Source organism: Thamnophis sirtalis, unplaced genomic scaffold (genome assembly GCF_051295495.1).
Source record: "Thamnophis sirtalis isolate CommonGarterSnake01/CBP01778 unplaced genomic scaffold, rThaSir2_p1.2 scaffold_3, whole genome shotgun sequence".
Lineage (NCBI taxonomy): Eukaryota > Metazoa > Chordata > Lepidosauria > Squamata > Natricidae > Thamnophis > Thamnophis sirtalis.
This window is the reverse complement of record NW_028261383.1, coordinates 29,741,715-29,756,867: the sequence shown is the minus strand read 5'-3', so window position 1 is coordinate 29,756,867 and position 15,153 is coordinate 29,741,715. Positions and strand designations below refer to the sequence as shown.

At 42.2% G+C, this 15,153-nt stretch overlaps 1 protein-coding gene across 1 annotated transcript; it reads right to left on the bottom strand.

The window, feature by feature from the left end:
• Positions 1-4,526: 4,526 nt before the first annotated feature.
• LOC106545077 (vomeronasal type-2 receptor 26-like) lies at positions 4,527-14,718 on the bottom strand. The gene is made up of 5 exons (XM_087708151.1): positions 14,440-14,718; positions 12,453-12,773; positions 9,977-10,204; positions 8,462-8,588; positions 4,527-5,425 (listed from the first exon to the last, which is right to left on the bottom strand). Exons 1-5 carry the CDS (start codon positions 14,716-14,718, stop codon positions 4,527-4,529), a joined length of 1,854 nt encoding a protein of 617 aa, XP_087564277.1.
• Between the last annotated feature and the right edge of the window lie 435 nt (positions 14,719-15,153).

Sequence of the window (15,153 nt, the reverse complement as noted above, 5' to 3'; positions counted from 1 at the left end):
TTGCTTTGATCAGAAAAGGAGGTACTTACAGGTCACATCTTCAGTCATTGTATATTCCATTTCTTGCCACAGGTGGTAGTGGAAATCTCATAAACCTTGTTCAACATAGAAAAAATAATCATGTTTTAAATAATTAGAAAGGGAATTGGGAATGACTGTCGCAACAGTGGTGTGCAGTTGGACAAAACAAATTTGCCAGACTCAAGGGCTTACTTCCAGTTTAAGAGTCAGGAAGCAAACAATTGAAGAAGGTTTGACTCCCTTTTGCACTAGAAACTTATTTTTGAGATTCTAAAAAGAGGAGCAAAAATCACCCTTTAGGTCCCACTTGGGAGCTTCCCAGAGGCATTTAGTGCAGCTACCATGAAAACAGTGTTCTTAATTTAACAGTAAGGAAAGTTCTCACTTCCATGCAGTGTTTTGGAACAGCTTCTTTAATTTTGCCTCATAGTGTAGCATAAAAATACATATAGTCACACTGGCAAATCCCTGCAGCATAGTTTCTTCAGCTACCATATTTTTCGGAATATAAGATGCACCTTTTTCCCTCAGAAAAGAGGCTGAAAATCTGGGTGTGTCTTATACACTGAATACAGCATTTTTTGCCTCCTGAAACCCCGCCCCTTCACCAAAATGGCCATGCATAGCCTTTAGGAGGCTTCCAGAGTGCTCTTGGGTGCTAGGGAGGGCAGAAATGAGCGAAGAAATGAGCTGTTTTTTTGCTCAATTTCCCCCCCTCCCCCCAGCCTCCAGGAACACTTTATAAGCCTCCTAAAAGTTATGCGTGCCCTTTTTTAAAAAAGGGGAGGGGGCGTTTTCACAAAAAACAGTCCGTTTTTGGGAGATCTGCAGAGTGGAAAACCTTTTTTAAAAAATTTGCCTCTTCATAATCTTGATGTGTCTTATACTCCGATGTGTCTTATACTATGAAAAATACAGCATTCAGCTATTCTCCAGTTATTGCACAGGAGCAGGTTAAGAACATGGCAGTAGTATTACATCCTTTGTAATTGTAAAAATCACAGTCATGGTTTTTCTTTTCCATTGGTGAAGCTCTGGGAAAAGTGTCAGTATTTATCTTTAAATATATAGTGTTAAAAATTTGCAGCAAGTGAAACATGAGAAAACTGACAGCAAAGCAGTGGTGGGATTCAGCCAGTTCGCACCCATTCGGGAGAACCGGTTGGTAACTTTCTAAGCAGTTCGGAGAACTGGTTGTTGGAAGAAATCTCCTTTTGTTTTTTTCCACTTCACTAATCCTGTAAGGAAGGCAGGAAGGAAACATTCCAGTGTTGTTTCTAGCCTAATCTTTATTGCCCTGCTTACAGAAACTGCCTCTTCGGTTAACCCTTATTACATTGTAACAGCTAAGATGACGCCCCCATCGACATGAGTGACGTTGAGTTGGCCACACTCACCCAGTCACATGACCACCAAGCCACGTCTTTCCAACTGGTCATTAGGGCAGAGAACCGGTTGTTAAATTATTAGAACCCCACCACTGCAGCAAAGGATGTAAAAAACTCCATTAAGCTTGGAATAGAAGCAAATAAAGTTATAACTAGTAGCCAGCATGGGTTTATTAAAAACAGATCATGCCAAATCAATCTTATTTCATTCTCCGATGTCTCCTGGGACACCAAGATCATGGGCTGGGATTTCAAGCAGGGACTATGTTGCGGAAAATGTATTTGCACTGAAGCCACAACTGGAATGCTTCTGTATTAAGGAAAACATCACAAACTCTTTTAGTCTGGTTTCCCATCATTTCCATTTAGCTTCAAGCATCAACAACCATAACCATTTTTTGATAAAGTTTTCGGATTGGTGGATATATTCACAGAAGAGGTGAGAGGCATCCTGACAAAATGGCTGCCTTAAGGGCTATAGACAATCTAGAGACCCCTCCTGTCAAACTTCAAAACTCTTTTGCTGTTGCAACTATTATCACATCTCAGTGTCAATGTTCCAAGTAATGCACCCATTGAAAGCAGAACTCTGAGGCAGGTATATTCCTCAAAGAACAATTTGCTGGATATGCTTCAGGGTTAACACTCAGCTTGTCAACAAACTATGAGAGAGGGAGATAGAAAATGGCCCAGGCATCAAGATATCAGCATGAGACCCAAGGAAATTTCATCAGGTGCTTCTAGAAGCCAAAAAAGACTTTCCCATAACAAAATCCAGAAACCGCATTGGACAATGTGACCCGAGATAAAGGGGGTGGGGGTTGTTAGAATTTGAACTTTAACTATAGGGGTTAGTGTGGGAAAGATCTAGGTCCAGTTTTGACTTCAAACCAGAGGTGGGTTCCTACCGATTTGGACCGGTTTGGCCAAATAGGTAGTAACTTGGCCAGACACATGACCGTACCGGTTCTATCCTGGATGCCGCCATCTTTATTTTCTATTCTGCACATATGCAGAATAGTCTTCATTGAAAAAATATATATTTTTTCCTTTTTTAATGGTGTGTGAATGCCAATCCCAGAGTGGTCCCAAAGATGGGCCATTTTTCACAAAAAACAGAGGCATTTTTTGCCTTCCCCCAGCCCCCAGAAGCACTCTGCAGGCTTCAACGGTCCTGGGGGAAGGGAAAAATGTTTTTGTGAAAAACAGTCCATTTTCCTCCCATTTCATGCAGAAACGGGTCATTTTTGCCTTCCCTCAGCTCTGCTGAAGCCTGCAGAGTGTTCCTGGGGGCCTTTTTTTACAGGCGCTCCCTTACCTCTGGCAAGGCTGGAGTTCCCCCCCCCCATCAAAACTTTTCCCCACCATTTTGGTCGGTATGACTTGGTGAGGGGGTCGTGTGACTGAGTGTGCATGAGTGATGTCAAGTTGGCCATGCCTGCTCAGTCACATGCCCCCCCATCTAGTCACGCCCACTGAACCGGTAGTAAAAAAATTTGAAACCCACCCCTGCTTTAAACATGCCGAAATGATGTACTCAATAAAGTTTTGCATAAGGAGTTTGTACAATCTTGATCATATTTGCTTTGGTTGGGTTCGTCAGTCAGAACCTTGATGCCCCCTTTACCAAAAAACCAACTGGGAAGGCTGCACCACATCATTTGTGTCTTACTCCAATTCAATGCTCTTCACCCTTTTGGTTTCCTTCCCCTTCTTTTGGGTGGGAGGCTCTAGAACACTGGGCTTTCAGAATAGGCAAAGCATTGTTTTTAAACTTTTTTTGTTATCTAAATATAGCTCAGAGACATTGCTAAAATGCCAAATAATACATTGATAATTATGTCTGCAAAATCAGCGAGGAAGCTCTTGGGTGAAAAAGTGGTGGGAAGTGACTTATCAGCTTTTCCTGGTGGCTTCCCTGTTAAATTTGCTTGTGGGAGGCCAGAAAGAAAGCTTGCAAATGGTGATGATGTCTTATGTCAGGGTTCCAAATAGCATCCAAAATTAAATCAGAGTTCAAGACAAGTATTTTTCAAAGTTCCAATTTATTAAGAGAGCCATGTTGGCACATCTGGGAAAACCTGAATCTGAAAGTTTCCCAGTTTTCCCCACTCAGTTGAAAGTTCGTGATCATGCCCCATACCCACCAGGCCATACATGGTCCAATCTGCCATTGCCATGCTGGTAGTTCCACCCATCCAGTATTGGTCAGGTGCGGAGATGCAAAAACAAAGGATGACCTTGGTTTTCTAGAAATGAATTTTGTTTTGGCCACATAGCATCTAACTCCATACAATCCCCACTCCCATTTTCCCACAATAGAAAAGGCATAGTAGAATAATAGAAAGTGTGGCAGGCCAAAGATCCAAGAGGAATATGGCTGGAGGCCTGACAACTTACTTATGTGGCATAAGTGAGAGCCAGTTGCCAAGTGTGTCAGAGTATGAATGAGATTTTATAGACTGGAGTAGACATGGCAACAGGTCAGCCAATGGGGTTTGTTGGCATAGACATGGCAACAGGTCAGCCAATGGGGATTTTTGGAATAGACATGGCAACAGGTCAGCCAATGGGGACTGATTGGAAACTGAAACATAGTATTTGTTTATATGGGGCCATAAGAGACATAAGAGTTTGGAGTCTGGGCGTGGCTTAGACTTGCTGAACTGTATAAAAGTTGGTTTGACCTCTGTACAATATTAGCCTCTGTTTCTCTCTATTCTGTAATGACTTGCTTCTATGAATATTGCTTCTGTGTTCCTGATATTGTATACTTAATTCTGCTGTATGGTATTGCATATAAAGAAGTTTCTTATATATAATTGAATCCTGCAGAAGTTCATTTACTTGTGTATGCTTGCTGGATGTGCTGTTGCAACAAAAACTCTGACAAAGTGCTTAGCTCATGAGCATGTCACTGGGACAGCTAGTCCTGCCTTTGAATAGTTTATAAGTGTCATTCTCCAAAAACTACTTGTAATTAGATGTTATAACCCAGATCTAACACGGATGGACAAATATTGTTTAGAATACCTACAAAGGAGATTAATTACAAGGCATATTATTTTATAACACCAGTAAGTTGCACAAAAATAGTTTCTAAAATCAGGAGCCCTCCTAGTTTTTCATTATTAGATGCTCCCTGGTGTTCATGTCAGGTCTCAGGATAATAATGAAGCATTTAGGGATAAAGATGCAGCCCAGTAATCCCAGACTGGAGGCCAGGATGGAGAAGATCTGCACAGCCACCATGTATTTCCCTTTGGTACTCAGGTAAGTGGGGACAAAGGAAATCCAAACAGTGCAGAAAACCAACATGCTGAAAGTAATCCATTTGGCTTCATTGAAGGTACCTGGAAGCTTTCTGGCTAGAAAAGCCAAGAAGAAGCAGATGGCAGCCAGAAACCCCATGTAGCCAAGGGCAGAATAGAACATGGTGACTGAGCCTTCATTGCATTGCAGCACAATGTGTCCTGGTTGAGAATGCAGATCAGAATCTGGGAATGGGGGAGAAATACTCAGCCATATGAAACAGATGCCTACCTGAACCCCAGAACAAGACAAGACAATGGAGGTGGCCAGAGATTTCCCCAGCCATTTCCTCATTCTGCTGCCTGGCTTTGTTGCCAGAAATGCCACCACCACCATGACAGTCTTGGCCAGTAAGGAAGACACAGCAACTGAGAAAAGAATGCTGAAGGTGGTTTGTCGAAGAAAACAGGTCACTTTCTTGGGTCGACCAATGAACAGAAGTGAAGTCAAGAAGGAAAGTAGGAGGGAGATCAAAAGAATATAGGTAAGGTCCCGGTTATTGGCTTTGACTATGGGAGTTTCTCGGTACTTAATGAAGATTCCCAGAAGAAAAGCAGTAGTTATGGATAAGGAAGTGGCAAAGAGAACCAGAGTGAGACCCAAGTTTTCTTTATAGGACAGGAAAGTTATAACTTTGGGAATACATTGATCTCGCTTCTTATTGGAATGCTGATCATCTGGACACTTTTCACAATGGGCTGCATCTGAAAAATATTTAGGGCACATGTTTGTTTCTGCAGCTGTAGGATCATGGCAAATGTTAATGAACCAATTTATATTACAATACATAAAATGTATTTCTAAAGGTAATCAGGTAAAAAGAAACATTGGGAGAGAAGGAGATTAGAAAATACTTTCTGACTTTACTTGATTAAGGTCTAACTTAAATGGTGAGAAAACATATTAATGAAGGATGAATGAACAAAAGAGCAGTAAGTAAAGAAGTGTTATGGAAAATGCAGCCAAGTATGGCCTGAACCAGTGGTGGGTTTCAAATTTTTTTAGAACCTCTTCTGTAGGTGTGGCCTGCTTTGTGGGAGAGGCTTGCTGGCCATGTGACTGGGTGGGAGTGGCTTGCCAACAATGTGAGTGAGTGGGAGTGGCTTGGCAGTCATGTGACTGGCTGGGCATGGCCAACTTATAAAATGTGGTGAAACTCACTTAACAATGCTCTTGTTTAGCAACCAAAGTGTTGGCTGAGAAACTCTGGCATTTGAAGCACGGAAGTCTTAAAGCTGTCAAGCTACAAGACCCTTGCATCCCTAACCCTTTAGAAAAAAAAACTGAGGTGTTCAAACTTGACAGCTTTAAGACTTGTGGACTTCAATTCCCAGAATTCCTCCTCCAGTCATGTTGGCTCAAGAACTCTGGCACTGAAGTGTGCAAGTCTTAAAGCTGTCAAGTTACAAGACCCTTGCACCCCTAACCCTTTAGAAAAAAAACCCCAGGGGTGTTCAAACCTGACAGCTTTAAGACTTGTGGACTTCAACTCCCAGAATTCCTCCTCCAGTCATGTTGGCTCAGGAACTCTGGCATTGAAGTTTGCAGATCTTAAAGCTGTCAAGTTACAAGACCCTTGCAGCCCTAACCCTTTAGAAAAAAAACCCAGGGGTGTTCAAATGTGACAGGTTTAAGACTTTAAGGTTTAGATAGGATTTTTAGAGGCAGGCGGTGCAATTGGTGAGCCAGCCAATCGGTGAGTGGCGGGTGGGGCAAGCGTGGTACGGACGGGCGGGAGGAGAGAGCTGGAACCGGTTCTAAATGGCATGGTACATTTGGAACCTCTTCTATAGACCTCTTCTATAGAAGAGGTTAGAACTGGCAGGAACCCACCCCTGGCCTGAACAGTTAAAATGTAGTACAACACACTGTTGGTTAAATCCTACCTGAAGAATCAGGTTGAAACAAGTCTAGAAATTTGGCTTTAAATAATTTAATTATTAATTATTGTTGGGGTGTGGCCGCTGCCTTGTTAGCATACATATTGTCAGCCCTGGAAGCAAGGGTAAAATTCATCAGGTTCTGACAGGTTCTGGAGAACTGTAGCGGAAATTTTCAGTAGTTCAGAGAACTTGCAAATACCACCTCTGACTGACCCCAGAGTGGGGTGGAAATGGAGATATTGCAATATCCTTCCCCTGCCATGCCCACCAAGCCAGCCCCACAGAACCGGTAGTAATTTTTTTTGAATTTCACCACTGCCTGGAAGCCATCTGCCACACATAGTGCTGTGGGAAAATGAGGAGGGGGGGGAATTTCAGGGACATGCGGGGGATATCTATCCATAGTAACATTTCTTTCTTTGAGAGCCAAGGATATTCAGCCTGCACCTGGAGTGGCGTGACTGGGAGGCATCTCCAGTTGGGATGGTGCATCGACTGTACCATGTGATGGACATGTGGGTGATGGGCAGGGACGTGGACTTTCATTTGGGTGGGGAAAACCTGGGAGCTTTCAGATTCAGGTTTTCCCAGATGTGCCAATATAACATCTCTAATAAAATGAAACTTTGAGGAACCTCAAGCCTCGGAGTCTTCTTTCATTGGGGGTGTTACTTGGAACCCTGAAACGTATTTGATGATGGCAAGGGATGCTCTCTGGGCTGTTATACCAGGTTCACTCATTTGATTGTTCCAACAAGTAGAAGAAAGTTGTTGAATATATGGACTGAAGTGATATTAATCATAACCATTCATGTCTAAATAGGTGGGCGGGAAATCTTCATTTTCATTATGGAGTGTGGTTCTTAGGACACCAAGTCTGGACTGTGACAAGATAAGGACCCATGCTGGAACTCTGTTGTCCACCAGGGAGACCCATATCACAATGACAGGCAACACTGTTGTTTAAATCCTATCTGAAGAATCGGGTCAGCACAAGTCTAGAACGTTGGCTTTAAATAACTTAATTATTGCTGGGATATGGTTGCTGCTGTCAGGTTTGGAACCCATCTTTGGCTTCAAGTCTTGCCACATATTCAAACATATTCTACTGTGGGAAACTGGGAGGGGGGATTGAATGGAGCATAAGTGATATGTAGCCAAAATAACATTCCTTCTCAGAGAGTCAAGGTCATCTAGCCCCTGCACCTGGAGGGGTGTCACTGGGAGGAATCTTCCTTTGGGACAGTGACTGATTGGGCCATGTGATGGACATGTGGGTGCTGGGGCAGGGTCTTGAACTTCCCATTGGGTGTGGAAAACCTGGAAGCTTTCAGATTCAGGTTTTCCCAGATGTGCCAATATGGCTTCTTTAATAAATTTGAATTTTGAGGAATCTCTAGCCTCACATTCTTATTTGATGGAGGATGCTATTTGGAACCCTGGCACCTGCCTTGGTAGCATGCATAGGAACAATTCAATATTTCTTTCAGATACATTTTATAGGACCCAACGTTAATTTAGGAACAATCATAAAGGCTGAAAATCAATGACATGGTCAATACTCATAAGACTTGACTTCTTTCCTGAAACCAGGTAAGAAGATGCAGTAGCAACTCGAGATATTACAGCAGCTTTTCATTATTTATTTTAATGGCAAAATTGAGTGATAGTACTCAACCTTTGAAAAGTTTGTGGAACCCTTCATTTTTCTTACTTCATAGAATTACAAAAATCCTATGCTATTAATTAGGTCTATAACTAGCAAGAAAGAAAAGAACTTTAAAAAATGTAGCCAGAAAAGCAGGAATAAATTTTGATTGCATCATTAATTCTCTCTCTTTTTCAATAGCCACCTACCTTCTCGCATAGAGAATGTTCCATCCATACACAGAGAACAGTCGTAGCAGCAAACTGGTGCTTCTTTTCTCATGACCTTCGCATATCCTGGGTAACAACTTTCGGAACATCTAGAAGACGGTACTGTCTAAACATAAAAGTAGAGCTCAGCCAGGGCAACATATAAATAAGAGGGGTTTACATCAGTGAACTGATTTCTGGAAGCCAAGAAATACACTGAGCCAACTCAGCCAAGGAGTAGTGGCATAGTAGTTACAGTATTTTTCAGAGTATAAGACACACCTTTCCCCCCCTAAAAGAGGGTGAAAATTTGGGTATGTCTTATACACTGAATGTAGCTTCACCCACCCACCATCCACCACCCTTTGGCCTCTGCCTCCCAGCAATTTACTTCCTTGCAGCAAACAGGGAATATGAGGCTCGCGGAGGCTGCAATAGGCTATAGCAATCCCTACAGCCTGAAACAGCTGATGATCAGGATGCACGCTTAAACTGAAAATGAAACTTGCTGTTTGCTCCACGAGGCAAATTGCTGGGAGGCAGAAGCAGATTTTTTTTTCCTTGTGCTAATCAGACTGTTTGGCTGTCAGGCTGTAAGGAAGTAAGTCAATAACTATAAATGCCTGTAGAATGTTCAAATTATTAGACTTATTTTTTAAAGACTGCTTTATTATTGTTCTAGACAACTTAACAAAATGAAGAAGCTTTTTAAAATAAATGCTTCATCTGAAGAGGCCCAGTGCTATTGTATCTTCTTTTAAATATCAGAGAATAACTATACTTCCAGAAAGCACATCAATTTTAACAGCGTCTGTACAAGTATAGTCTGAAATGTAACACTATAAACAGTGTATATTGTCTGTACTGTTTGCTGTTTGTTGCAAGGAGACAGGTTGCTGGGAAGCAAAAGCAGATCCCCCCCTTGTTTTTCTCCCCAAAAGCTAGGTCCCATCTTCTTTCCTTTTTTATCTCTTGGAGACATATTTAAAATAACATTAGCCTTTATGGAAAAGGTCATATATTATTACATCAGGCTATCCCCACCCAGTCAGTGATTAAGCTACAGAAGAACTACGAAAGATACATAACATCTACGGAATTAAAGGGGTTATAGCAGTGGTGGGTTCCGGGCGGTATACCCTGGTACGGGCATATCAGTGGCAGCTGGGAGCAGCTGCCACCATACCGAATGGTGTTTCCATTGCCCCCCAACCTGCCCTTGTTTCTTACCTCTTTTTAAGCTAGCAGGCCATTTGTGCACACACATGCAGCGTAAGGTGCCTGAGAGATGCTCTGCTGAGCAGCTGGAGCGTTGCAGAGCCATGTGTGTGCATGTGTGTGCAGCGTGCATGCCCATGGTGGACGCCCGGCCCCGTCGCAGCATACCGTTTGCGATGGGATCCAGAACCCACCATTGGGCTATAGGTTTTGTTACTTGGAGGTTGATATGAATTGTGTTGGAGCAGAATACATGAGGACATAAATAGAAACCAAAAAGCAAGCAGCAATAGCTACCTTGTGAAATGATATTGGCCATAGGATGGCACTCTGATTGATGGAGACCATGACTTCGGAGGAGGCTTCTCTTTCTACAGTCCCAACTTTGACCCCAGCAATTGACTTGTTGGGAAAAACTGTCCAGTGCACGATATCAAAATCAGCAACAGGGACTCCATTTTCATCCAAATAAACTCCATCCTTGGAAATATTGTGAAGCTGAAAGTTTCTCAGCAACCGATGAAGCTACAAAGACATAGATGCAGCTTACACATTTGAGCCTTTATGGAGTGCTTTATTCTGGCTGTGATTCTGGACTGGAAGTACTCTGAATAATTCAATTCTTCGGTTGATCGCTTTGATCTGAAAAAGAATGATTCAGGATTTCATAGGAAGCTTCTCTCCCTCTTTCTCCATGGAATACTAGCTCTTCTTCTGATATGTCTTCCATTTCCTTGAAGGAATCACTATATTGTCCTACCAAATATTTTAATATAAATGAAAATTACCTAAGGCTGAAATTTCAAGAATTAATTGAATTATGTTAGACATCCAAATGTTTTCCTATGAAATCATAGCCCGTTTCCTGCTATCTAAAAGAGTTTCTGTACGGGGAGCAAACCACACTGTCAATTGCTTTGTAGATTGCAAGCATTCTATTTCAGCTTTTACTCAGTCTTCAGACAGCATAGCCAGCACCAGCAATTGGCTATGGAGAGTGAAGAGAGACTGATTACATGGAAGCTGTAGAGGCAAAATATTGGAGGAAAAAATGTAGGCTGATTATAGGAGAGCTCAGTGATTTAATGATGCTAGAGACCTTTACTCTAGCACAGGGGTGCAAAACTCATGGCCAATGGGCCAGATGCGTCATGTGCTGGCTCCGCCCTAGCCCAATTTAGCAAAGTGGGGAAAAGGTCCCCATATGTCACGTGACACTGTCGTGATGACGTGAGTTGGACACCCTTGCTCTAGCAGTTTGAGTCCTAGCACTACATGAGGAGGTGAGCTCCCATCGCTTGCCTCAGCTTCTGCCCATTGAGCAGTTCGAAAGCATGTTTTATGTGAGTAGATAAATAGGTACCAGTTCAGTGGGAAGACAAGCCAGCACTTTGTGTGTCAGTCAGAATCTTGCTAACACTGAACCTTCCTGGTTACGACAGCCATTTGCAAGGTGACTTCAGAGGAGGGTGAGTGTCTTGGATGCTGCTGCAGGAAAAGTTGGTTGTCTTAGTTTCTGGTGCGGAGCTAGCTAGCCCAGTGCACCTTGGGAAGCATGCAAACAGAGCTGGCAAACAGGCAGCCAACTACTACTCTCCATTAGCATTGCAAACTCCTGGCTAATGTAACAATGGCATACACTAAATAAATAAATGGTAAGGTAAAGTAAAGGTTCCCTTGCACATATATGCTAGTTTTTCCCGACTCTAGAGAATGGTGCTCATCTTTGTTTCAAAGCCGTAGAGCCAGCGGTGTCTGAAGACATCTCTATGGTCATGTGGCCGGCATGACTAAACACCGAAGATGCATGGAATCCTTTTACCTTCCCACCAAAGATGGTTCCTATTTTTCTACTTGCATTTTTACATGCTTTCAAACTGCTAGGTTGGCAAAAGCTGGGACAAGTAATGGGAGCTCACTCAGATTGTTAACTTTCTAAGCAGTTTGGAGAACCTATTGTTGGAAGAAATGTCCTTTTGTTTTTTTCCAGTTTACAGGGATAATCCTGTAAGGAAGGCAGGAAGGAAACATTCTGGTGTTGTTTCTAGCCTAATCTGTATTGCACTGATTACAGAAACTGCCTCTATGGTTAACCCTTATTACATTGTAACAGCTAAGGCGAAGACCCCATCAACCTGAGTGATATTGAGTTGGCCACGCCCACCCAGTCACATGATCACTGAGCCACATGTACCCAGCTGGTTATTAGGGGAGAGAACCAGTTGTTAAATTATTTAAATCCCACCACTGGTCCTACCTGCCACGGCTGTACAATCTGGGGTGAGAGATGGTCTCCAATCCACATCTTCCTTTTACTCATGTGGGAGGAAGAGACAACAGTGAGGACTAAGGCCACAGCTTGGATTGCTCTGGAAATACTGGAGCCATCCTCAGTCAGCATTTTGGCAAGCACATCCTGGGGTGGTAATAGCCTGCTTTCTTTTTCTGTGCATCTTTCCCAAACTTTCTTAGACAACACAGGCTTTGAATAGGAACACTGGAATGCTTCCTCTACAAACTCTCTCTCAGCAGGGGAATATGAATTAAGGTTGTAGTATTGTCTTCTGTTTGTCTGTTGAGTGATGAAGGAAAACAAAGCATGCTTATGTTGGAGATCAAGCCTATAGGAAAATACTCCTATACTTAAAAAGGACAACGTTGTCACAATCCACACTTTCCCCCCAATGAATGTATTAATCTTTTCTGCGCCATAGATTATTGCTAATAGCATTCCTATGGCCTGACAATCCAGTTGACAAACTATAATTTTTACTTCGGTGTTGACAAGAAGAAGTATTATTTTCCTTTTTTCTTCCACAAACATGTCTCCAGTACGTATATCCACATTTGTGGCTGGGATGGTCTCTGAGAGGACGATGCAAATCCCATTTTTAACAGCTACAATTTCCAAGCTTCTCTTAAAGTTTTCTCCTCTTTCGTTGTCCTGTGAAAAGAGGCCGATCCACGTCCATCGGAAATGCAGGAGCAGGTTGACAATTGCAGAGTAAGGAGGTTCTGGTTTGGGGGTCATCCGGTAGAAAAAAGGAAAATGGTGATTTTGATCAGGAATGCGGCTAATGACCCCATAGTTGATCTAAGATGAAAGAGAATATATTAGCATTTAGCAACAGCACTTAGACATATACCGCTTCATAGTGCTTTACAGCCCTCTCTAAGCGGTTGACAGAATCAGCCTATTGCCCCCAGGAATCTGGCTCCTCTTTTTACCCACCTCGGAAGGATGGAAGGCTGAGTCAACCTTGAACCTGGTGAGATTTGAACTGCCAAATTGCAGGTAACCTGCAGGCAGCAGAGGTAGCCTGTAGTACTGCATTCTAACTACTGCACCACCACAGACCTTTTAATATTGTTAGTTTGTGTCAGCTTAATGATAAAAGTTAGATGTTTCAATGTAAGGGCCTTTCTCCACTGCTGAGAAACATATGCAGGAAAGAACACCTGCATTAAATATGCTGGCTCCTTTGATGTTCTTTCCTCTTGTCCTAGTTCCTTTGGAGTAAAGGGAGCCAGTGATGAGTCAACACATCCTTCTGATCAAAGCCATGTGATTTACATATTAGAGTAGATGCAGTGTGGGGCACTTTTGCCACCAACAGTTTTAACACACATGAATCCTAAACGCTGTGTGGGTCACCAACTACTACATTGGTTCTGCAACCCAACAAGGCAGACACAGACTACAGAAGATAATCAGAACTGCAGAAAAACCCAATTACTGCCAATCTGCCTTCCACTGAGGACCTGTACACTGCACAAGTCAAAAAGAGGGTGGTGAAAATATTTACAGATCACTTGCATGCTGGACATAAATGGTTTCAACTCTTACCCTCAAAACGACACTATAGGGCACTGCACACCAAGACAACTAGACACAAGAACAGTTTTTTTCCCGAACGCCATCACTCTGCTAAACAAATAATTCCCTCACCATTGTCAAATTATTCACTAAAGCTGCGTTACTATTACTTTTCATCGTTCCTATTATGCATCTCCTCCCACTTATGACTGCATGACTGTAAATTTGTTGCTTGTATCCTTACTATTAATATTGTTATTGACTGTTTCCTGATTGCTTATTTGTACCCTATGACTATCATTAAGTGTTGTACCTTATGATTCCTCATGAATGTATCTGAGAGCATATGCACCAAAGACAAATTCCTTGTGTGACCAATCACATTTGGCCAATAAAGAATTCTATTCTATTCTATTCTATTCTATTCTATTCTATTCTATTCTATTCTGCAATTGATTCTGGTAAGATAGTTGCATTGGAACATTCATGATTTAGTAGGGGAATGAACACAGAAGCACCATTCAGATGTCTCTGTGATCATGTGGCTGGCATGACTAAATGCTGAAGGTACACAAAACACTGTTACCTTCCCACCAAAGTGGTTCCTATTTTTCTATTTGCATTTTTGTGTGCTTTCAAACTGCTAGGTTGGCAGAAGCTAGGAGAAGTAACGAGAACTCACTGAACATACGGTGCTAGGGATTTGAACCGCCGAACTGTCAACCTTTTGATTGACAAATTCAACATTTTAGCCACTGAGCCACCACGTCCCTTTGAATACATGCATACATACATTTAATAGAAAGAAAATTATTTCAGGTCTTTCAGTGTCTACTCTCTGCCTCCAGATTTATTTGGAGGTATGAACAATGTGTGCCTTCTGGGCTAACTTGAAGAATTTGCAACATTTATGACATTAATTAAGTTTAATTTAGCTTCATACCTGTGGAATTTTATAGATGCCCAAGAATGTAGAAATATGATCAAAGAGTTCAGAATCTGTCTCTTCAAGGACTGCCAGCAGGTTTTTTTGTCTTCCACATCTGTAGTTTGGGACATTCTCCTGCCCTGTAGACAGTAAGTCCATCATGGCCTCATAGGTTATTCTTGCATTGAAGAAGTTATCATAGATGTTGTAGCCCAGGGTGATGTTGGGTAGCACCATTGGGCTCTGGTTGATCTCATGAACAGCCAAGAGGAAGAGCAGAGTATGACGGAACATTGCCGACTTACTGCAAAATAATAGGCTATCTACAATGACTCTACATTGCACACCACCATTAAAAAAATATTGTTCAAAACAAACTTTTCACCCCAGAAACTGGACCAGGCATCCCCACATCACAAACCACCATCCTAACCCAATGCTTGGGAGGAAAAGCTAGGTCTTCACAAGCCTTCAGAATGCTAAAAAGGAATGCTAAAACCAAATGTTGTAAAATATGACAAATAGCACTTAGACTTATAGCAATAGCGCTTAGATTTATATACTTCATAGTGCTTGTACAGTGCTCTCTAAGGGGTTTACAGAGTCAGCCTATTTTCCCCAACAATCTGGGTCCTCATTTTACCCACCTCAGAAGGATGGAAGGCTGAGTCAACCTTGAGCTTGGTGAGATTTGAACTGTCAAATTGCAGATGAAGTCAGCTGAATATT